The 22,870-nt window shown below is 49.0% G+C and overlaps 5 protein-coding genes across 5 annotated transcripts; all 5 read left to right on the forward strand.

Annotated features, from left to right (window-relative positions):
• The first annotated feature begins 84 nt into the window (after window positions 1-84).
• LOC108026363 (uncharacterized) lies at window positions 85-4,887 on the forward strand. Its single transcript, XM_017097279.3, has 6 exons — window positions 85-241; window positions 310-419; window positions 869-1,023; window positions 1,079-1,813; window positions 1,876-2,109; window positions 2,166-4,887. The coding sequence occupies exons 2-6, from the start codon at window positions 380-382 to the stop codon at window positions 4,764-4,766; spliced, it is 3,765 nt and encodes a 1,254-aa protein (XP_016952768.1). The 5' UTR covers window positions 85-241; window positions 310-379; the 3' UTR covers window positions 4,767-4,887.
• Window positions 4,888-5,388: 501 nt separating this feature from the next.
• Window positions 5,389-9,903, forward strand: LOC108026092 (uncharacterized). The gene is made up of 6 exons (XM_017096792.1): window positions 5,389-5,601; window positions 5,673-6,413; window positions 6,864-7,097; window positions 7,154-7,598; window positions 7,668-8,705; window positions 8,771-9,903. Exons 1-6 carry the CDS (start codon window positions 5,389-5,391, stop codon window positions 9,901-9,903), a joined length of 3,804 nt encoding a protein of 1,267 aa, XP_016952281.1.
• Window positions 9,904-10,230: 327 nt separating this feature from the next.
• Window positions 10,231-14,656, forward strand: LOC108026084 (uncharacterized). Its single transcript, XM_050889082.1, has 6 exons — window positions 10,231-10,477; window positions 10,611-11,351; window positions 11,487-11,720; window positions 11,777-12,221; window positions 12,283-13,317; window positions 13,375-14,656. Exons 1-6 carry the CDS (start codon window positions 10,265-10,267, stop codon window positions 14,502-14,504), a joined length of 3,798 nt encoding a protein of 1,265 aa, XP_050745039.1. The 5' UTR covers window positions 10,231-10,264; the 3' UTR covers window positions 14,505-14,656.
• A 543-nt stretch (window positions 14,657-15,199) lies between these two features.
• On the forward strand, window positions 15,200-20,514 carry LOC108026311 (uncharacterized). Its single transcript, XM_017097198.3, has 6 exons — window positions 15,200-15,467; window positions 16,103-17,031; window positions 17,154-17,387; window positions 17,599-19,414; window positions 19,472-20,092; window positions 20,160-20,514. Exons 1-6 carry the CDS (start codon window positions 15,428-15,430, stop codon window positions 20,339-20,341), a joined length of 3,822 nt encoding a protein of 1,273 aa, XP_016952687.1. The 5' UTR covers window positions 15,200-15,427; the 3' UTR covers window positions 20,342-20,514.
• A 606-nt stretch (window positions 20,515-21,120) lies between these two features.
• LOC108026076 (tablysin 15) lies at window positions 21,121-22,562 on the forward strand. Its single transcript, XM_017096774.3, has 3 exons — window positions 21,121-21,284; window positions 21,343-21,743; window positions 21,795-22,562. The coding sequence occupies exons 1-3, from the start codon at window positions 21,159-21,161 to the stop codon at window positions 22,108-22,110; spliced, it is 843 nt and encodes a 280-aa protein (XP_016952263.1). The 5' UTR covers window positions 21,121-21,158; the 3' UTR covers window positions 22,111-22,562.
• Window positions 22,563-22,870: the final 308 nt, after the last annotated feature.

Raw genomic sequence — 22,870 nt, forward strand, 5'->3', positions numbered from 1 at the left:
GTTTTTTTATGCGGGGAGCAACCAGTCCACAATCTGCAATTAACGTCGATCGTCAAGCCTGAAAATCTACTCAAATCGTTGTTAGCTCACCCGAAGTATTCGTGTGAGTTTGTGTGTCGAAACTAACTTTTGTTTGTTTACGGCTGCCGAGAAAATTGCATTCTAAAAAACGGAGAACCGAGCCGAAGACGCGATTTTTCGATCAGTTGAGCAACGACACTCGCAGCGACCGGAGCCAAAAGTGAGCAGCAAATGGAAAATAGTGGAAACCTTCTGCCAAAGTCACAAAACTAATTGAATTATTTATAGCAAACACTTCAGCAGCTTGAATTGACATTTGAATTGTTGTTGCCCTGTTATTGTTGAGCAAACTGGCAGAATGACTACGAAATTCACAATCAATGGGGTGCCCTATGCAGGTGAGTGGATGTAATCAAGGTATCGATTAAGAGGCAGAGCAAATAGTGATGTAAAAGTCAAAGTGGTACTAAAAAGATAGTTCTTCAACTCATAAATTCTTTTAAGGTTCTGTGTTGCCTTATAAATACGTAATAATCTATAGCTGGGTTAGTTATTGTTATTAAAGGGGGTGTTTACTATCTGAACGTTGTGACGCTTCGACTTATAATCGTATCATTAGTTCCGCTAAATCCGCAAAATTAAAGGGCTGTGCAGCTCGAATAAAGTTAAACAGAAATTACATATATTTCGGCATCCAATAACTGGTAAACAAATTAGAGTGCACATCCCATGGCATTGTTCATTGTTTTTTAACGAGCTCAAATACAGGTTTCTGTAATTAAATATGTATACTTTTTTGCACACGAGCTTTAATCATTACTTCTCCCAACCGTCTTTTGTTCCACAGTGAATCTAACTAACCTCCCGCCGGATATTACCCTCAACACCTTTATCCGGGAGCATGCCCAGCTTACGGCCACCAAGTTTATGTGCCAGGAGGGAGGATGTGGCGCCTGCATTTGCGTGGTTCGCGATGGAAAGCGCAGTTGGGCAGTCAATTCGGTTTGGAAAGATGCAATACCCATCAATCGATCCCTAATGACTCGCCTCTTTCCAGTGCCTCACCCTGCTGAATACCTGCGCCCAGCTGGAGATCGTGACCGCCGAGGGATTGGGAAACCAGCGCACCGGCTACAATCCCATCCAGAAGCGGCTGGCTAAGATGAATGGCACCCAGTGCGGCTTCTGTTCACCTGGTTTCGTTATGAATATGTATGGCTTATTGGAGCAGAACGACGGCAAGGTCAGCATGTCGGAGGTGGAGAACGCCTTTGGAGGAAACATTTGCCGCTGCACTGGCTATCGTCCCATCCTGGATGCCATGAAGTCCTTCGCCGTGGACAGCAACATTGGGATTCCACCCGAGTGTGCGGATATTGAGGATCTGAAGCCGAGGAACTGCCCAAAGACGGGACAAGCCTGCAGTGGCAGCTGTCTTCCTGCCAATTTGGTTTACGAGGATGGAAGTCAGTGGCACTGGCCCAAGAATCTTACCGAACTCTTTGAAGCCCTGGATAAGGTCAAGGATTCAGAGGAGTTCATGCTGGTGGCTGGCAATACGGCTCATGGTGTTTATAGGAGATCCCCCGATATCAAGCACTTTATCGATATTCACGGAGTGGACGAACTGCATCAGCACAGCTCTGAGGGGCAGCAACTGAAACTGGGAGCCAATCTGAGTCTCACCCAGACCATGGAGATCATTCGCACTACTTCCAAGCAACCAGGCTTTGAGTACTTGGACATCCTGTGGAATCATATCGATCTGATTGCTAATGTTCCAGTGCGAAATGTAAGTTGTTTTATTTTATTGGTATAATCTTATTGGTATAAAATTTCTATTTTTTTTTACAGTCTGGTACTTTGGCGGGAAATATCTCAATTAAAAAGCAGCATCCTGAATTCCCTTCGGACATCTTCATATCTTTCGAAGCTTTGGATGTCAAGGTGGTAGCTGCGAAAAATGCCACTGAAGAGAAAACAATGTCCCTGTCGGAATATCTAAGCACGAATGATAGAAAGCTTTTGCTCAAGGCATTTATACTTCCTGCCTATCCCAAGGATAACTACATATACGACTCCTATAAGGTGAAATTAATATTAAAACCTTTTTTTATTTTCATAAATAAAGTTCCTTTCTACAGATCATGCCTCGTGCCCAGAATGCCCATGCCTATGTCAACGCAGCTTTTCTCCTAGAATTGGATACCGATTCCAAGGTGAAGAAGGCTCGAATTTGCTTCGGTGGAATTCGACCAGACTTTGTCCACGCCTCAGTCATTGAAAAATTACTGCTGGGTCAGAGTCCCTATGAAACCAATCTGGTGGAACAGACCTTCACCAAACTGGAGGATCTGATTAAGCCCGATGAAGTGCTCCCGGATGCCAGTCCCATCTACCGCTCCAAACTGGCCTGCGGCCTGTTCTATAAGTTTCTCCTGAAACACGCTCCCCAAGCGGAGGTGGGTGAGAAGTACCGAAGTGGAGGACAGATCCTGCAGCGCCCCCTCTCCTCTGGGTTGCAAGTCTTCCAGACCCAGAAGAAAAACTACCCCGTCACCCAGGCGGTGGAGAAGGTGGAGGGCATGATCCAGTGCTCGGGAGAAGCCACCTACATGAACGACGTGCTGACCACTTCCAATAGCCTGCACTGCGCCTTTGTGGGCGCCACCAAAGTGGGAGCCACCATTGACCAGATCGATGCCTCGCAAGCCCTTAAACAACCTGGAGTGGTAGCCTTCTACAGTGCGAAGGATGTTCCAGGAACGAATACCTTCTGTGAGCCCAGTTTTGGTTACGAGGTGGAGGAGATCTTCTGCTCGGGATTGGTGCGTTACTCCGAACAACCAGCTGGAGTAATAGTGGCTCTGACAGCTGACCAGGCTCAACGGGCCACAAAGCTGGTAAAGATCAGCTATAGCAATCCCAGCCCTGACTTCAAGTTGATGCCCAGCTTGGGAGATGTGTTTGCCTCTGCCACGCCAGATTCATCGAGGATTATCCCTGTATCTAAGACCGAATCAAAGAAGATCAAGTTCTCGGATGAGCCTGAGAAGGAAGTGAGGGGCATCTTTGAGATGGGTCTGCAATATCACTTCACCATGGAGCCTCAAACCACGGTGGCCATTCCCTTTGAGGATGGACTCAAGGTGTTCTCAGCCACTCAGTGGATGGATCACACCCAGTCTGTGATTGCACACATGCTCCAGGTGAAGGCGAAGGATGTGCAGCTGCAGGTTCGCAGATTGGGTGGTGGCTATGGCTCCAAGATATCCCGAGGCAACCAGGTGGCCTGCGCCGCCTCCTTAGCTGCTTATAAGCTGAATCGCCCAGTTCGCTTTGTCCAATCCCTGGAGTCCATGATGGAGTGCAATGGCAAGCGGTGGGCCTGTCGCTCCGACTATGAGTGTCATGTAAAGTCCAACGGCAAGATTGTGGGCCTGAAGAACGATTTCTATGAGGACGCTGGCTGGAGTCCCAACGAAAGTCCCATCGAGGGTCACTCCACCTTCACGGCCACCAATTGCTATGACCTCACTGGAGATAACTTCAGGAACAACGGCAATGCTGTGCTCACAGATGCCCCCAGTTCCACTTGGTGTCGTGCTCCGGGATCCGTAGAGGGTATTGCCATGATGGAGAATATCATAGAGCATGTGGCCTTTGAAGTCCAGAAGGATCCTGCTGAGGTGCGACTGGCAAACATTCCGGTGGGCAATAAGATATCCGAACTGCTTCCGCAATTCCTGGAGTCCAGGGAGTATAAGCAGAGAAAGCAGGAGATTGAAACCCATAATGCCAAGAATCGCTGGACGAAACGGGGTCTGGGACTGGCGGTCATGGACTACCCCATTTTCTACTTTGGCCAGTACCCGGCTACAGTGGCCATCTATCATGTGGATGGAACCGTGGTCGTAACCCATGGAGGCATTGAAATGGGACAGGGTATGAACACAAAGGTGGCTCAGGTGGCTGCCTACACCCTGGGAATCAATTTAAGCTACATCAAGGTGGAATCTTCTGATACCATAAATGGTGCCAACTCCATGGTCACCGGCGGAGCTGTGGGTAGTGAAAGCCTGTGCTATGCCGTTCGCAAGGCCTGCGATACCTTAAACGTTCGTTTGCAGCCGGTGAAGAAGAAGGATGCCTCTTGGGTGGAGACGGTGGAAGCAGCCTATGCCAAGTCCATCAACCTAATCGCTTCCGATCACTACAAGCAGGGTGACATGCAGAACTATCATGTTTATGGTCTGGCCCTAACGGAAATAGAACTGGATGTGCTCACTGGAAACAGCCAGGTCAAACGTGTGGACATCCTGGAGGATGCTGGAGAGAGCCTCAGTCCGTACATAGACATTGGTCAGATCGAGGGAGCCTTTGTGATGTGTCTGGGTTACTGGCTGAGTGAGCAGTTGGTGTACGATCGCTCCACCGGTCGCCTGCTCACCAATCGCACTTGGAACTACAAGCCGCCGGGTGCCAAGGATATCCCCATCGACTTCCGCGTTGAGCTCATCCAGAAACCGAATCCCACTGGAGCGGGCTTCATGCGGTCCAAGGCCACTGGAGAACCACCCTGCTGCCTGGCGGTAAGCGTGGTATTTGCCCTGCGACAGGCCCTGGAGTCAGCCCGCCAGGACGCGGGACTTCCCCGGGAATGGGTGCGCCTGGGAGCTCCCACCACTCCGGAAACTATGGTGGTCAATGCCGGACACGAGGCAGCGAGCTTTAGGCTTAAGTGAATTATCAATTGTTTGGGTCTTTTTACATCTTTTATACACATTTTTGGAATATCTTTTATATTATGTATTATATTCATTACACGAATAAATTATAAAGGCCTTGTTTGCCTTCAAACTTGCACTGAGTTGGTTTTTCAAAATAAAATCAGAGTCAAAGATACCAAATCAATAGAAGTGCATTTTTAAAACGATTAAAATGTTAATATCATCATGCATTTTATCGTTATTACGTGACTTTTATAACTGTCTTTGATATACTTTTATTATCGTATGAATGATTACTATTTTTCTATCACAAAAAAATATGCAATTTACGAAAATCTTGTAGCTTAAATGTTTAAACAAATCCCTGTGAAATTTTAAACAATCAATAAATTTAATGTTGTTTAAGTTTTCTTTCATATGCTCTTTTTGTTTTTTCACATTGAATTGGGAGAACATCAACTAGAAAAATTGTGGAAATTCGCACCGCACTAAATTTCGCTCAGTGTGCGGTCTAGGCGGCACTTTAATCTACTCGAACCCGTTTATCCTAATTAACGGGTAATCAGGTTTCAGCAGAGCTTTGAAATAGAAACGCTTGGCCAGAAGAGCCATTCATTCGACCGACGACTCTGCAGCGATGAGCATCAAGTTCAATGTGAATGGACTCCCCTACGAGGTGCAGGCGGCGGACTTCGCCCCGGACACCACCCTCAACTCCTTCCTCCGGGAGCACCTGCATCTTACGGCCACCAAGTTCATGTGCCTGGAGGGTGGATGCGGCTCCTGCATCTGCGTCATCCGCAGACGCCACCCGGTCACCCAGGAGGTCCAGTCCCGGGCAGCCAACTCTGTAAGAAGACTTTCTCCACGATTTAATAGAATCGTAGGCATCAAAGTATATGTTGCCCACCCATTTTACAGTGCCTGACGCTTCTGAACACCTGTGACGATGTGGAGATCATGACGGATGAGGGGCTGGGCAACCAGCTGAGTGGCTACCATCCGATTCAAAAGCGCCTAGCTCAGATGAATGGCACCCAGTGCGGCTATTGCTCGCCAGGATTCGTGATGAACATGTACGGATTGCTGGAACAGCAACGCGGGCAGGTGAGCATGTCCCAGGTGGAGGATGCCTTTGGGGGAAACCTCTGTCGTTGCACTGGCTACCGACCCATCCTGGATGCCATGAAGTCCTTCGCAGTGGACAGCACCATAGAGGTTCCCCCCGAGTGCGTAGACATTGAGGACTCCTTCGAGCTTCTCTGCCCTCGGACAGGTCAATCCTGCAAGGGCAGCTGCTCGAGACCTCCTCTGAGGGATCAAGGTGAGGGAGGAAGCTCCTGGTACTGGCCCAAGTCGCTGGCAGAGCTCTTCTCGGCCCTTGGTCAGGTGAAGAATGGAGAAGCCTATATGCTGGTTGCTGGCAACACTGCCCATGGAGTCTACCGGCGACCCAAGGACATCCGACACTTCATCGACGTGAACGTGGTGCCCGAGCTGAAGCAATACAGCATCGAGGCGGATCACGTGCTCCTCGGTGGGAATGTCACTCTAACGGATGCCATGCAGGTGTTCCTGCTAGCCGCCAAGAGGCCCGGATTCGAGTATTGCGCCCAGTTGTGGCAGCACTTCAACCTGATTGCCAATGTGCCGGTGCGAAATGTGAGTAGAGCACACCATAAATAAACAAAACTCGTTTTGGCGCTTGAAAAAGACAAAGATTGGCGAATATATTAATTGTCTTGGCACTCAATACTCTTTCTTTCCATGATTTATAGTAATTTAATCAATGTTTATTTATTCTTATAATTTTAGAATATTATATTTTGAAGTTTCCCTAAAACACAAACCAAAAATTTTAGTATTTTGATATTTAAACGTTATCACTCTTTTTCTCCAGTTTCTTGATAAAACCATGCAACTCTTTAGGTGAGGGAACATTATAGCTTAGAAACTCATTTTACTTTCACAACAAAGATAGTAAATCAATTTAAGTAGCAGTAAACACTGAGAAAAATATCTTAATAATTAAAAAAAAAATAATATATTCAATGCAAAAAAGATTTAAGTTACAATGGCCTTGATTAATAATATAGTTCTACATTTTAATAGAATGGCACTTTGGCGGGAAACATAAGCATCAAGAAGCAGCATTTTGAATTTCCCTCCGATGTGTTCATCACATTCGAGGCGCTGGATGTGCATGTCCTGGTCTACGTCAATCCCAGTGCCCAAAGGGTGATGAGCCTGCTGTCGTATCTCAGCGATACAACCTCCAAGCTGGTGCTAGGTGGCTTTATCTTAAAAGCCTATCCAAAGGACAGATTTCTATTCAGATCTTACAAGGTGGATAAATTAATTAATTAAAAGATACAATTTTCTAGCCATTCTATAAATATTAGATTTTACCAAGAGCCCAGAATGTTCATGCCTATGTGAATGCGGGATTTCTCATTGAATGGCAGGATCTTCAGCGCAGGATTGTGGCCTCCGCTCGCATTTGTTTCGGAAACATCCGTCCGGATTACATACACGATGACCTAGTGGAGCAGCTACTCCCCGGCAGGGATCTCTATGACCCCGCCACAATTGCCCAGATCTTTCAACAACTTCCAGCTAGCCTTCAACCCGAGGAGCGGCCACCAGAAGCCTCTCCGGAGTATCGTCAAATGCTGGCGTGCTCCTTGCTCTACAAGTTTCTGCTGGCCACCGCACCCAGGGAGCGCGTTCGAGAAAGATATCGCACAGGAGGTTTGCTTTTGGAGAGACCTCTATCCTCGGGCAGCCAATCCTTTGAGACCATCAAGAAGAACTACCCGGTCACCCAACCTGTGCAGAAGTTGGAAGGTGAGCCTTGAAAAGTTTTGATAACTATATGTTATCATTCATTTTTTCCGCATTCATTGAATTTTTTAGGTCTCATCCAATGCTCTGGAGAGGCCACTTATATGAACGATCTGCTGACCACTTCGAATTCTGTGCACTGTGCCTTTGTGACCGCAAAACGTGTTGGGGCCACCATCGAGCAGATAGATCCTTCCGCTGCCCTTCAGTGTAAGGGAGTTGTGGCTTTCTACTCCGCCAAGGATATTCCGGGCTCCAACAACTTTGTTCTAGTGGATCAGTTTACCCCGGAGGTGGATGAGGTCTTTGCTGCTGGACAGGTCAAGTACTATGATCAGCCTTTGGGAGTGATTGCTGCTCTGACCCATGATACAGCTGTCTATGCTGCCACTTTGGTGGTGGTCACATATGCCAGGGATCAGCGGAAGATCTACACGACCATGAACCAAGTTCTGGCCGAAAAGCAAACCGATCGGATTGTATGCCTTAAAAAGGAAATTAAGGATCCTCTCAAGTTGCCTCCTCTGGCACCTGGCGATGTCCTTGGACGAGGCATCCTGGAACTGGAGTCGCAGTACCACTTCACCATGGAGCCACAAACAACAATTGTGGTTCCCTTGGATAACATCCTGCAGGTGTACTGCGCCACCCAGTGGATGGATGCCACCCAGGGAGCCATTGCCCACATGCTGCGCATCAGTGTGAATTCTGTTCAGCTCCAAGTTCGACGAGTGGGTGGCGCCTATGGCGCCAAGGTGACTAGGTGCAATTTGGTGGCCTGCGCTACCGCCTTGGTGGCCTCCAAGCTGAGAAGACCTGCCCGGTTTGTCCAGACCATCGAATCCATGATGGAGACTCTCGGCAAACGATGGGCTTGCCGATCGGACTACGAGTTTCGAGCGAAGGCGAATGGATCCATCATCATGTTGACCAACAATTACTACGGGGATGCTGGTTGTAATCTTAATGAGAACGTGGTGGACTTTCTTACGCTGCCAATTCTGAGAAATGTTTACAACCTGACCGATTCGAACTACAGGGCCCAAGGCAGCGCCATCAGAACAGATGCCCCCAGTTCCACTTGGTGTCGAGCTCCTGGTTCCGCAGAGGGTAAGTAAGAAAAATTCTTAATTTGATAAATATTTGATCTAAAAAATTCTTTTCCCCTTATACAGGAGTTGCCATGACGGAAACTGCTTTGGAACATATTGCCTTTACCCTCCAACTAGATCCTGCCGATGTTCGCTTGGTTAATCTTATGCCGGGAACCAAAATGGTGCAGCTGCTACCAAAGTTCCTGGCCTCCACGGAGTACCGTAAACGGCGCGACCAGATTAATGTATTCAACACTCAAAACCGATGGCGCAAAAGAGGTTTGGGATTGGCTCTAATGAGCTTCCCGTTAAACACTACCGTGGCCTTCAACTATCCCGTCACGGTGGCTATTTACCATGAGGACGGATCGGTGGTGATCTCTCATGGTGGAATTGAGATTGGCCAGGGTGTCAATACTAAGGCGGCCCAGGTGGCTGCCTTCGTACTCGGAGTTCCTTTGGATCAGGTACGAGTGGAGGCGAGCAACACGGTCACTGGAGCCAATTCCATGTTGACGGCCAACTCGATGACCAGCGAGATGATTGGACTGGCGGTAAGGAAAGCATGTGACACTCTGAACCAGCGATTGGCTCCTGTGAAGGAAAGACTTGGACCTCGGGCCACCTGGGTGCAGGTGCTCCAGGCGGCATATCTACAGTCCGTCTTTCTCATCGCAACGGAGTCGTACAAGTTGGGTGACATACCCAACTACAACATCTACGGACTAAGTCTCACCGAACTGGAACTGGACATTCTGACGGGCAACCATCTGATCCGCCGGGTGGATATCCTGGAGGATGCCGGGGAGAGCCTGAGTCCACACATCGATGTAGGTCAAGTGGAGGGCGCCTTTGTAATGGGCCTGGGCTACTATCTCACGGAGCAGCTAGTCTACGATCGTCAGACCGGACGAATCCTGACGAACCGTACCTGGAACTACCATCCTCCTGGGGCCAAGGACATCCCGATCGACTTTCGCATCGAGCTGCTGCAGAAGAGTCCCAATCCCGTGGGATTCATGCGGTCCAAGGCTACGGGGGAACCAGCTTTGTGCCTGGCTGTCGGAGTGCTCTTCGCCATGCAGCACGCCATACAGTCGGCCAGGAAGGATGCGGGTCTTCCCAGAGAGTGGGTGCGGTTGGGGGCGCCTACTACTCCGGAGACGGTGGTCCTGAACTCTGGAAGCCAGGTGGAATCTTTCGTTTTAAAATAATGCAATTTTTGTGACTTATACCCATTGGGAGTTCTGGTAATCCGATGTATTTATTTTATAATATAGCTTCATTTCAATTAGTTATAAAATATTATTATTAATACTCATGAAACCATAATAGAACCCTTAAAGGTTTGGGGATATTTTAATAAACATAAAAACCATATTATATTTGAAATTCATTAGACCCAGCTAAAAATGCAACTTACTCTTTGAAATATTTCGTCCAGTGTCAGCTTTGATAGCATAACTCAGCTTGAACTCGTTTAGCCAAATTATCAGGTAATCAGGTTTCAGCAGAGCTTTGAAATAGAAACGCCTTACCAAAAGAGCATTCCATTCGCCATACGACTCCGCAGCGATGAGCATCAAATTCAACGTGAACGGATTTCCGTACGAGGTGCAGGCGGCGGACTACGCCCCGGATACCACCCTCAACTCCTTCCTCCGGGAGCACCTGCATCTGACGGCCACCAAATTCATGTGCCTGGAGGGTGGATGCGGCTCCTGCATCTGCGTCATCCGCAGACGCCACCCGGTCACCCAGGAGGTCCAGTCCCGGGCAGCCAACTCGGTAAGTGACTTTCTTCAGGCAATTAAAAAACCTGTGCGAAACAAGTTAGCTTCATTTAACTACTTATTGATGATGATTAAAAGTAAGATGAACTTTCTTATGGAACATTTAGTTATCATAAAATGTGTTTCAGTGTCTGACGCTGCTCAATACGTGTGATCAAGCAGAGATCTTTACTGATGAGGGACTCGGCAACCGAGTGAGCGGCTACCATTCCATTCAAAAGCGCCTAGCTCAGATGAACGGCACCCAGTGCGGCTACTGCTCGCCAGGATTCGTGATGAACATGTACGGATTGCTGGAACAGCAACGCGGGCAGGTGAGCATGTCCCAGGTGGAGGATGCCTTTGGGGGAAACCTCTGTCGTTGCACTGGCTACCGACCCATCCTGGATGCCATGAAGTCCTTCGCAGTGGACAGCACCATAGAGGTTCCCCCCGAGTGCGTAGACATTGAGGACTCCTTCGAGCTTCTCTGCCCTCGGACAGGTCAATCCTGCAAGGGCAGCTGCTCGAGACCTCCTCTGAGGGATCAAGGTGAGGGAGGAAGCTCCTGGTACTGGCCCAAGTCGCTGGCAGAGCTCTTCTCGGCCCTTGGTCAGGTGAAGAATGGAGAACCCTATATGCTGGTTGCTGGCAACACTGCCCATGGAGTCTACCGGCGACCCAAGGACATCCGACACTTCATCGACGTGAACGTGGTGCCCGAGCTGAAGCAATACAGCATCGAGGCGGATCACGTGCTTCTCGGTGGGAATGTCACTCTAACGGATGCCATGCAGGTGTTCCTGCTAGCCGCCAAGAGGCCCGGATTCGAGTATTGCGCCCAGTTGTGGCAGCACTTCAACCTGATTGCCAATGTGCCGGTGCGAAATGTGAGTATAACTGGATAATTTTTGTGAGTAAAGGTAAATAGTTCCCTTAACAAGTTTTTACATGTATTTTCAACAAGAAACTAATAATTAAACCAACTGAAGCTAACGTAAACTCTTTTTTATTTATTTGGACAGAACGGCACCCTGGCAGGCAATATTACCATTAAAAAGGAGCACCCCGAATTTCCCTCCGATGTTTTCATCACATTCGAGACTTTGGATGTGCATGTCCTTGTCTACGAAGACCCTAAAAGTAGCAAGGTTATGAGTCTGTCGTCTTTCCTCATCGACACCACTCCTATGCTGGTAGTGGGTGGCTTTATCTTGAAAGCCTATCCTAAGGATAATTACCTTTTCGGATCGTATAAGGTGAGCTTTTTAGGCTCTACTTTTTTATGTTTTCTTATTATAAGTGATTTCTTCAGATTTTGCCGAGGGCGCAGAATGTTCATGCTTATGTGAATTCAGGTTTTCTGATTGAATGGCAAGATGTTCAGAAAAAAATTGTTCGCTCTGCACGCATTTGTTTCGGAAACATCTCGCCAAGTTTCGTTCACGCTGAGAAGCTAGAGAATCTTCTTTCAGGCAAGGATCTTTACGATCCCACCACAGTTGCACAGATCTTCCAGCAACTTCAAGCTAGCCTTCAACCCGAGGAGCGGCCACCTGAAGCCTCTCCGGAGTATCGTCAGATGCTGGCCTGCTCCTTGCTCTACAAGTTCCTGCTGGCCACCGCACCCAGGGAGCGGGTTACAGAAAGATATCGAACTGGAGGTTTACTTTTGGAGAGACCTCTATCCTCGGGCAGCCAATCCTTTGAGACCATCAAGAAGAACTACCCGGTCACTCAACCAGTGCAGAAGTTAGAAGGTGAGGTTTAGAAAATTAGTTGCTATTATGTATTCCTTTTTCTATTACTTACGTTTCGTAGGTCTCATCCAATGTTCTGGAGAGGCCACTTATATGAACGACCTGCTGACCACCTCGAATGCCGTGCACTGTGCCTTTGTGACCGCAAAGCGAGTTGGAGCCACCATCGAGCAGATAGATCCTACAGCTGCCCTTCAGTACAAAGGCGTGGTGGCCTTCTATTCGGCTAAGGATATTCCAGGAGTAAACAACTTCGTCACTCTGAATCTATTGACCCCCGAAGCCGAGGAATTATTTGCCGCTGGAAGGGTCAAGTACTACGACCAGCCATTGGGAGTGATTGCTGCCCTAACCCATGATGCTGCTGTCCACGCTGCCACTTTGGTGGTGGTCACATACGCCAAGGATCAGCGAAGGATCTACACAAATATGAATCAAGTGCTGGCCGAAAAGAAAGCCGATCGTATCGTGTGCTTAAAGAAGCCGGACCTCGAACCTCTGGAAGTACCCCTTGCCCCGGGCGATGTTCAAGGAAAGGGCATTATTGAAATGGGATCCCAGTATCACTTCACCATGGAGCCGCAAACGACGATAGTCGTGCCATTGGATGACATCCTCCAGGTGTATTCTGCTACCCAGTGGATGGATGGCACCCAGGGAGCCATTGCCCAGGTGCTTCGTGTGAGCGTGAACTCCATTCAGCTCCAAGTAAGACGGGTTGGAGGAGCTTATGGTGTTAAGGAAACAAGATGCAATTTCGCGGCTTGTTCCGCCGCCCTGGTAGCCTCCAAATTGAAGCGCCCCACTAGGTTTGTGCAGACCATCGAGTCCATGATGGAAACCATTGGCAAACGATGGGCTTGTCGCTCGGATTACGAGTTCCGAGCGAGGGCCAATGGATCTGTCATCATGTTGACCAACAACTACTACCAGGATGCTGGCTGTAGTCTTAACGAGAATGTCGTGGACTTTTTGACCCTGCCAGCCCTCAAAAACGTGTACAACTTGAATGACTCTAACCTGAAAGCGAAGGGCAGTGCCATCCTAACAGATGCACCCAGTTCGACTTGGTGTCGTGCTCCTGGAACAACAGAAGGTATATCATATTCAGAGAATTTAGTATTATATTTGAAATTACTCAATCACTCCATAGGCATTGCAATGACGGAGACCATGATGGAGCATATAGCTTTTACCGCCCAGCTGGATCCAGCAGATGTTCGTCTAGTTAATCTGGATCCGGGTAGTAAAATGGTGCAGTTGTTGCCAAAGTTTCTGCAATCCACAGAGTACCGAAAAAGACGAGAGGAAATTGATCAATTTAACGCCCAAAACCGATGGCGCAAACGAGGTCTGGGATTGGCTCTAATGAATTTCAGACTGAACACCACCATTGCTTTTACCTACCCCGCCACAGTGGCCATTTACCATGAGGACGGATCGGTGGTCATCTCGCATGGAGGAATAGAGATCGGTCAGGGAGTGAACACCAAGGCGGCTCAGGTGGCTGCCCAAGCGCTCGGGGTTCCCTTGGAACAAGTGCGAGTGGAAGCTAGCAACACGGTCAGTGGAGCCAACTCCATGTTGACTGCCAACTCGATGACCAGCGAGATGGTCGGATTGGCGGTAAGGAAAGCTTGTGACACTCTGAACCAGCGACTGGCTCCGGTCAAGGAGCGACTAGGTCCTCGTGCCACCTGGATGCAGGTGCTCAAGGCGGCCTACTTGCAGTCCGTATTCCTAATCGCCACGGAATCGTATAAGTTGGGTGACATACCTAACTACAACATCTTCGGCCTAAGTCTCACCGAACTGGAGCTGGACATTCTGACGGGCAACCATCTGATCCGCCGGGTGGATATCCTGGAGGATGCCGGGGAGAGCCTGAGTCCACACATCGATGTAGGTCAAGTGGAGGGCGCCTTTGTAATGGGCCTGGGCTACTATCTCACGGAGCAGCTAGTCTACGATCGTCAGACCGGACGAATCCTGACGAACCGTACCTGGAACTACCATCCTCCTGGGGCCAAGGACATCCCGATCGACTTTCGCATCGAGCTGCTGCAGAAGAGTCCCAATCCCGTGGGATTCATGCGGTCCAAGGCTACGGGGGAACCAGCTTTGTGCCTGGCTGTCGGAGTGCTCTTCGCCATGCAGCACGCCATACAGTCGGCCAGGAAGGATGCGGGTCTTCCCAGAGAGTGGGTGCGCTTGGGGGCGCCTACTACGCCGGAGACGGTGGTCCTGAACTCCGGAAGCCAAGTGGAAGCATTCGCTTTGTAACGATATGTGGATATATGGATATATTTCAGTTTATTTTGGGATAGTTTTGAGGGTTTTTGGCAACTATATTTGGTGTAATGAGCTCTTTTTATATTTTTTAATTGTGGTTTCTTTTTCTATGTTTACTATATATTTTTCGCATATTTCGTTATAAAATACAACTATTAAAAAAATAAGTTTTATAATTTCCTCTTTTTTAATTAGTATACCTGAATTATAATTTTATATATTAATTTGATACAACATTATAAGGCCACTCCCTAAGCGTTTATATAAAGGTTTACACAGAACGTTCCCTAGAAATACAATAACTTCTAAAAACTATACCTATAGCCTCCATTGAAAGTTATGTTTGTGTGTTTGCAGAAAGCTTTCGGCTCTTTCAGTTTCAATTTCAGTTACTCCCACTCCCCTTATTCCGAACCACAATCTTAAAGTTTTTTGTTTAGAAAACTGGGCAAAACAAAATCGTCCAAACAAACGTTTACTGATAAAGCTCTCCGATCCCAGAGAGGAAAGTATATAGAACCGGGCCTCAGATAACACTTCGGAGTGCTGTTCCATTATGATCTAATGCCAAATGGCGAGCGGAGCGGAGAACATGGTAGTTAAGAGCGGGTGCATGTGAACTTGAACTTGGGCAGGCGAGAATCTCTTTCGGGGCCCGGTGAACGGGTATATATGGGACTCCGGAAGGGCCTAGCCCACAGTCGCTCGGAGATCGGCGAGGAAATCGCTCGAAACGGACAAGTGGACTCGTTGCCTCATATGGTGAAATAGCAAACATAGTTTCCAGAACCACCTACCACCCAATATTTTCTAAAACACCGGCGTCAATTGAAGGCAAAAAGGCTGCAGTTAATTTCACAACAATATTACCGACGGCTCTCAAGTGATTCGAGGACTTATATAAGGCGCAGATAATGGCTGGAAGAATTACAATCAACGGCACTAGCCATGAAGGTATGCGTGTGGGCAATTAATTGCCACTAGATAGATGGGGATGGCTGTCATCTATAAGATTCTAGATTCTACAGACAACGAACTGGAACGCCATTTCGACTACGAAATACCTGCTAGTTAGACATTATGTGGTTAATTTTGTTTTTGGGAAATTATTTAATTGTTATGACCCTGAGATCAGGCCTTTTTTTGCTGGAAAGAAAGTGAGTGTCGTGGTGTTTCAATATAATTTTTTAAGCGACAGTAAGAATGATAATGCAATAATTATATCAAAGATTTCTCTTCAGGCCAAACTGACTTAAAGATGTTTGTATTCTCTCAGTACTACGACATTTAGTTGATAACACTTTAATTGGCCTTCAAAAAATTGGCTTTGAGCTCATTAACCTGAGAAACTGCCATAGCTGAAAATAAATTTCAAACGACGTAGAATTCTGTAGGTATTGTAATTTACAACAGTTTAATGAACTAAAATAATTTACAAATATTTTTCATATTTATATAATGCACAAGAAAAGCGGAAGTCATTGAGCTACAGTAGATATTAACAAACAATGTTTGACAAGTTGTCATGGTATAAACTGCCTGATAAGATAACACCCCACTGATTCCATCGTTTTTACCACCCCACCTAGTTAATCTGGCTGCTATGCCGGCGGATATCTCGCTGAACACCTTCATCCGGGAGTACGCCGGTCTGACGGGCACCAAGTTCATGTGTCAGGAGGGCGGATGCGGCGTCTGCGTCTGCACCCTGAGCGGACTGCATCCGGACACCGGGGAGCCGCGCACCTGGGCGGTCAACTCGTGTCTCACCCTGCTGAACACCTGCCTGGGCCTGGAGGTGACCACCACGGAGGGATTGGGCAACAAGCGGACCGGCTACCATGCCATCCAGCAGCGACTGGCCAAGATGAACGGCACCCAGTGCGGCTACTGCTCGCCGGGAATCGTGATGAACATGTACGGCCTGCTGAAGTCCAAGGGCGGCAAGGTGACCATGGCGGAGGTGGAGAACTCCTTTGGCGGCAACATCTGTCGCTGCACTGGCTATCGCCCCATCCTGGATGCCATGAAGTCCTTTGCGGTGGACAGCAACATCCAGGTGCCGGCCGAGTGCATTGACATCGAGGATCTGAGCACCAAGCAGTGCCCCAAGACAGGTCAAACTTGCTCGGGAAGCTGCAAGAAGCAGCAGCCCAAGGGCAGCCAACTGTATCCGGATGGCAGTCGCTGGAGCTGGCCAGAGAATCTGGGGGATCTGTTTGGCGCCCTGCAGGGAGCGGTCAAGGAGAAGTTACCCTACATGCTGGTGGCTGGCAACACAGCTCATGGAGTCTACAGACGTAGTCCCGACATCAGGGCATACATCGATGTGTCCGGCTTGGCGGAGCTCAAGGGTCACAGCCTGAGCTCGGATAAGTCTTCCCTCACCCTGGGAGGCAACCTGAGCCTCAGCGAAACCATGGAGCTGTGCCGCCAGTTGGAGAAGACCAAGGGCTTCGAGTACCTGTCCCAGGTGTGGCAACATCTCGATTGGATCGCCAACGTTCCAGTGCGCAATGTAAGTCAATTGGGAGTACTCTTATCACCTGTAAGCCCTCCACGCTTATCTAATCAGAGTATCACCCCATGAACAACACCTTGAGTACCCGTAGCTTATCAACCCATTTCGCATTAACCCAGGCCGGCACCTTGGCTGGCAACCTGGCCATCAAGCATGCCCACCCGGAGTTCCCCTCGGATGTGTTCATCGTCCTGGAGGCCCTCGATGCCCGTGTGATTGTCCAGGAGGCGGTGGACAAGCAGGAGACTGTGAGCCTGGCCAGCTATCTCGGATCCTCCATGGAGGGAAAGATTATTCGTGGCGTGGTGCTATCTGCTTATCCCAAGGAGCGTTTTGCATTTGATTCCTATAAGGTGAGTATTTGCTGTAATTTGTAAGAGGTACGATATCATTTCTTATCAATGATAGTGCAGTCAAGAGGTATATTATCTGCCAGACATTCTTAAATGCTTGTAAATACTCCTTAATTCAAATTGTTATATAAAAAGTAATTTAAAACTGTTACGATGGTTAATTTTTTTTATAGACAGATACCAAAATTAATTTAATTTATTTCGTATACAGATCATGCCCCGTGCCCAGAATGCCCATGCCTATGTAAATGCTGCCTTCCTCGTGGAATTTTCTGGAGACTCCACGGTGAAGTCATCTCGCATTTGCTTTGGTGGAATCCATCCAGAATTTGTGCATGCCGCGGCCATTGAGCAGTTGATCCAGGAAAAGAATCTTTTCGAGAATGGATTGGTGGAGAAGGCCTTCGAACAACTCTCCACGCTGCTCCAACCCGATGCAGTCCTTCCAGATGCCTCTCCAGCGTATCGTCGCAAGTTGGCCTGCGGACTCTTCTACAAGTTCCTCTTGAAAACAGCAGCTGAGAGGAAGCAGGGCTTGGCCAGTCGATTTGTGTCAGGAGGTTCTATCCTCAAACGCCCCGTGTCCAGTGGCCAGCAGAGCTTCGAGACCTTCCAGGAGCACTACCCAGTGACCAAGGCCACGGAGAAGCACGAGGGTTTGATCCAGTGCTCCGGTGAAGCCACCTACGCCAACGACTTACCCACCCAGCACAACCAGTTGTGGGCTGCCTTTGTGACCGCCAAGAAGGTGGGTGCCAAGGTGACCAAAGTGGATCCGCAGCCAGCTCTGGATCTGCCCGGTGTGGTGACCTACCTGGATGCCAAGGACATTCCGGGACCAAACTACATTGGGCCCAAGGTCAGGGATGAATTCTTCTTTGCGCAGGAAGAGGAGCTCTTCGCCACCGGGGAGATTAAATTCTTTGGCCAGCCCGTGGGCCTGATTCTAGCCACCTCCAATTCTCTGGCCAATCGGGCTGCAGAGTTGGTGAAGCTGAGCTACGAGGGAGGAGCAGAGGAGGTCCTGCCCAGCTTGAAGCATGTGCTGGACAAGGTTGGATCTGAGGCTGGCAGTAATAAGAGATTGGAGCAGAAGGTCAAGTCCACCATCGATGTCCTGGAGTTGGAGGAACCCTTCGATGTGAGCTCTTCCGGTCAGCTGGACATGGGTCTGCAGTACCACTACTACATGGAACCCCAGACCACAGTGGTGCTGCCATTTGAGGGTGGTTTGCAGGTGTACGCGGCCACCCAGTGGATGGACCTCACCCAGGATGTCATCGCCAATGTCCTGAATGTCAAGAGCAACGAAGTCCAGGTGAAGACGCGTCGCATTGGTGGCGGATACGGTGGCAAGGCCACTAGAGGCAACTTGGCGGCCGCCGCAGCTGCTTTGGCTGCCCACAAACTAAACCGACCCATTAGATTCGTCCAATCCCTGGAGTCCATCATGACTACACTGGGCAAGCGATGGGCCTTCCACTGCGACTACGACTTCTTTGTCCAGAAATCCGGAAAGATCTCCGGCATTGTGAACAGATTCTATGAGGATGCTGGGTATCTATCCAACGAGTCTCCCATTGGCCACACTGTGTTGCTCTCCAAGAATTGCTACGAGTTCAGTGATAACTACAAGCTGGATGGCTTCCTGGTCTACACGGATTCCCCCTCGAACACTCCCTGCCGTGCTCCTGGCTCCGTGGAAGGCATCGCCATGATCGAGAACATGATCGAACACATTGCCTTCGAAACCGGACTGGATCCTGTGGATGTGCGCTATGCCAACATGCTGCCGGCTCACAAGATGGGAGAGATGATGCCCAGGTTCCTGGAGAGTACCAAGTACAAGGAACGCAGGGCGGCGGTGATCGCCCACAACAAGGAGAACCGCTGGCACAAACGAGGATTAGGACTGTGCATCATGGAGTACCAGATTGGATACTTTGGGCAGTTCCCCGCCACAGTGGCTATTTACCACAGTGATGGCACCGTGGTCGTCTCCCACGGAGGCATTGAAATGGGACAAGGTGAGTGGACATGACACTTTTCCCAAGAGCCAATCCTAATCTATCTTATGTTCCCAGGCATGAACACCAAGATCTCGCAGGTGGTGGGTCACACTTTGGGCATTCCCATGGAGCAGGTGCGCATCGAGGCCAGTGATACCATCAATGGAGCCAACTCCATGGTCACTGGAGGAGCGGTGGGTAGTGAAACCCTCTGCTTTGCCGTACGCAAGGCCTGCGAGACCCTCAACCAGCGGTTGGAACCTCTGAAGGAGGAGCTTAAGCCCCAGAATTGGCAGGACCTCATCACGGAGGCTTACAACAGGAAGATCAACCTCATAGCCAGCGATCAGTGCAAACAGGGCGACATGGATCCCTACTCCGTGTGTGGCCTGTGCCTCACCGAAGTGGAGTTGGATGTCCTGACGGGCAACTACATTGTGGGTCGAGTAGACATCCTGGAGGACACCGGCGAGAGTCTGAACCCCAATGTGGACATTGGCCAGATCGAAGGCGCCTTCATGATGGGATTGGGGTACTGGACCAGCGAACAAATTGTGGCAGATCCCCAGACAGGCGAGTGCCTCACGAACCGCACCTGGACGTATAAGCCGCCAGGAGCAAAGGATATACCCACGGATCTGCGCATTGAGCTGCTGCCCAAGAGTCCTAATAAGGCGGGCTTCATGAGGTCCAAGGGTGAGTTTGTTAATTAAAGCCCGCCTGAAATAATCCAACTAACTCGAAATCCTTTCCCTGCTTCTAGCCACTGGAGAACCAGCCATCTGTCTGTCCATCGCCGTGGCCTTTGCCCTGCAGCAGGCTCTACAATCAGCTCGCGATGACGCTGGCGTTCCAAAGGCCTGGGTGACCCTCGCCGCCCCGATGACCCCCGAGTACCTGGTCCTCCACGCGGGTACCGAGCCCAGCCAGTTCAAGCTGAACTAAGAGGAAATCCAGTTCCTGACCGTGGGACATGGCACGTGGCCGCGATGGGAACGCTCCGATAAGCACGCCAAGATAACCTGCACTTACACCCCCACTTAACCTGGACTCTAAACCCTAGACTAGCCGACATTGTGTTGTGTGCACAATAAATTAAAAACTTATCCAACGTTTAATCCAAATGACATTCATTGCTGGCCAGCCGACGGCCTGGGTCAACAGAAGCCCCTGTCCAGAGCTCCAGGCACTCGGAATTTACATTTTTCCGGCGACCGGGGCTCTTTTTAATGCTTAACACCTCAACACCCGGGGACACACCCCGCCACGACGAGCTCAGCTCTTCATTAATTTTAACATAAATTGTTGTATAGAAATTTTATGCCACGCGGAGCGTTAAGTGGCGGAAAGTGGGGGCGGGTCGGGACAGGAGTTGCCTTGCGGTTGTGGCAAAGGGACAGACGGACAGGCAAGTCTAATGGATTTTTTAAATATCACCAACTGCTGTGAACTTAATGAGCACATCCCTAACACGACTGTTCGATTGACACACTCCACAAAGGATGTGCTAGCTTTAATCGAGGCAGTTGAAGGTCTCTGGGGTTGATGTGAAATGGGATACCCATATTTTCTAATTGTATCTTTCTATCACTCTGATATATGGAGTTTCACTAGAAATTATGGTTACCAACATATGCTACCTGTAAAATGATTTTCCATTTTCTTTTCCTAGAAGAAATGGATACTCTTATAAAAAATGTTTAAAGTGTTTCCAATAAATTGGCGCAGTTCCCTCAATAGAGCCCACACTTGTTAATCAGAAATGGAGCTAAGCTGGTTGAATTTCGTAATGCTGCTGAAATGGTTTCACCTTGGATGGGGCGAGTTTATAGACCTTTGCGAGCTGCCCTACTGCGGAGCCAATAATTTAGCCTGCAATAATCCATCTGTAAGCAAATAACAATTGATTTTTTAATAGAGGATCCTCAAAAATGATAAATTTATAGAAATACAGTGTCATGTGTCCGCCAAATGCCAGGACTCTCTCCATGTCGAGGTACCGAAATGGCCTGCTCAACGCCTTCAATGAGTTTCGCAACTATACGGCCAGTGGAAAGCAAAAGTATCTCAAAGGAGCTGCTGCACGCATGTGCCGATTGAGTTACTCTACGGATCTGGAGGACCTAGCCCGAATGGCGGTCATCACGTGCTCCGCACACAAGTTCTGCCTGAGCTCACCGGAGTTCTACTATATAGGCACCAGCCTAGGATCCACTTACTACCTGGGTGGTTTAAATGACTACGAGGATCTGGAACTGATGCTGAGAACCATCCAGGACTGGACCAAATATGCGGATTATATCAACATGAAAATGGCTCTCTATATGCCGAGTACTTTGCATAAAAGGTGGGTTGATTGTATGACTACCTTTGTGTTATAAAGTATATATCATTTCAGTGGAGCTGCAAAAGCCTTACTCCTGATGACAGATCGGAACACCCACGTGGGCTGCTCGGCAATGCGATTCACCGTGAACTCCGTCCACAACTTCATCTTCGTGTGCGCCTTTAGTACGGACATTTTCGTGGAGCGACCCATTTACCGGATGTCAAGTAAACCGGGAAGTGCCTGTAGGCGGTTGGATCCCATCTATTCAGCACTCTGTGCCGTTGGCGAGAACTACGACAACAATAAGCCCCTGCCCAATGCAAGGGTCTTCCAGTTGCCCCTCGACCTATCCAAGGGTCGACAGTCTTATGTTCCTGCCACATAGACCGAGCTTTAAGTGAACTTTAAAATTCGCACAGCAAAAGTTAGTTTTCGTGTCTCCCTTTTTTTCAGAGGGCTGATGGCCAGACAAAAGTACACGCCCCTGGATAGCCAAACATAAAATCTGAGCACAAAAACAAATAGTTAACACCCAGACGTGGCCATCAAAGGGGGTGGAAGGGCAGCAGGAACAGACATTTCAGCGCAGCCTCGATAATCACAGGACACATTTGCATATAAACACGCTTCCGGGCTGATGTCCTTCGCATGCAAATGAAAACATTAGCGAGGCACACGCGCATCCGCATCCGCACTCGCATTCGCATCTGGGAGATGCAGATACAGCTACAGATACAAATGACATTCGTCGCTGTCGCTGCTGCTGTCGCCTCTTCCCTGCTTAAATATATATTTCAATTAAAATTTTACACACGAATAAATGCAAAGCCACGCCCAGCCCATTAGATCCGCTCACTCGTCCCCGGACCAAGTCCCATTTGCAATCCCCTCCAGCTCACATCCGCGGATGCTCCGCTGGCGGTGTCCAACTTGTGTCGCTTGTTTATGAGCGTCTGAAGGCCACGAGAGCAGACAGCAGACACGGACATGGCCATAAAACGGTCCCGCTTTACTGGAGGGAGTACGAGGAGGTCCAGATACAGATACGGATGCGGATGTGGATGCGGATGGGGCACAGGGATCAGTGCATTCCGGGTGGGGCGCCAATGGAGCATGCTGCTGAATGTCCACGGAATTATTCAAAA

This window comes from Drosophila biarmipes, chromosome 3R (genome assembly GCF_025231255.1).
Source record: "Drosophila biarmipes strain raj3 chromosome 3R, RU_DBia_V1.1, whole genome shotgun sequence".
NCBI classification, from domain to species: Eukaryota; Metazoa; Arthropoda; class Insecta; order Diptera; family Drosophilidae; genus Drosophila; species Drosophila biarmipes.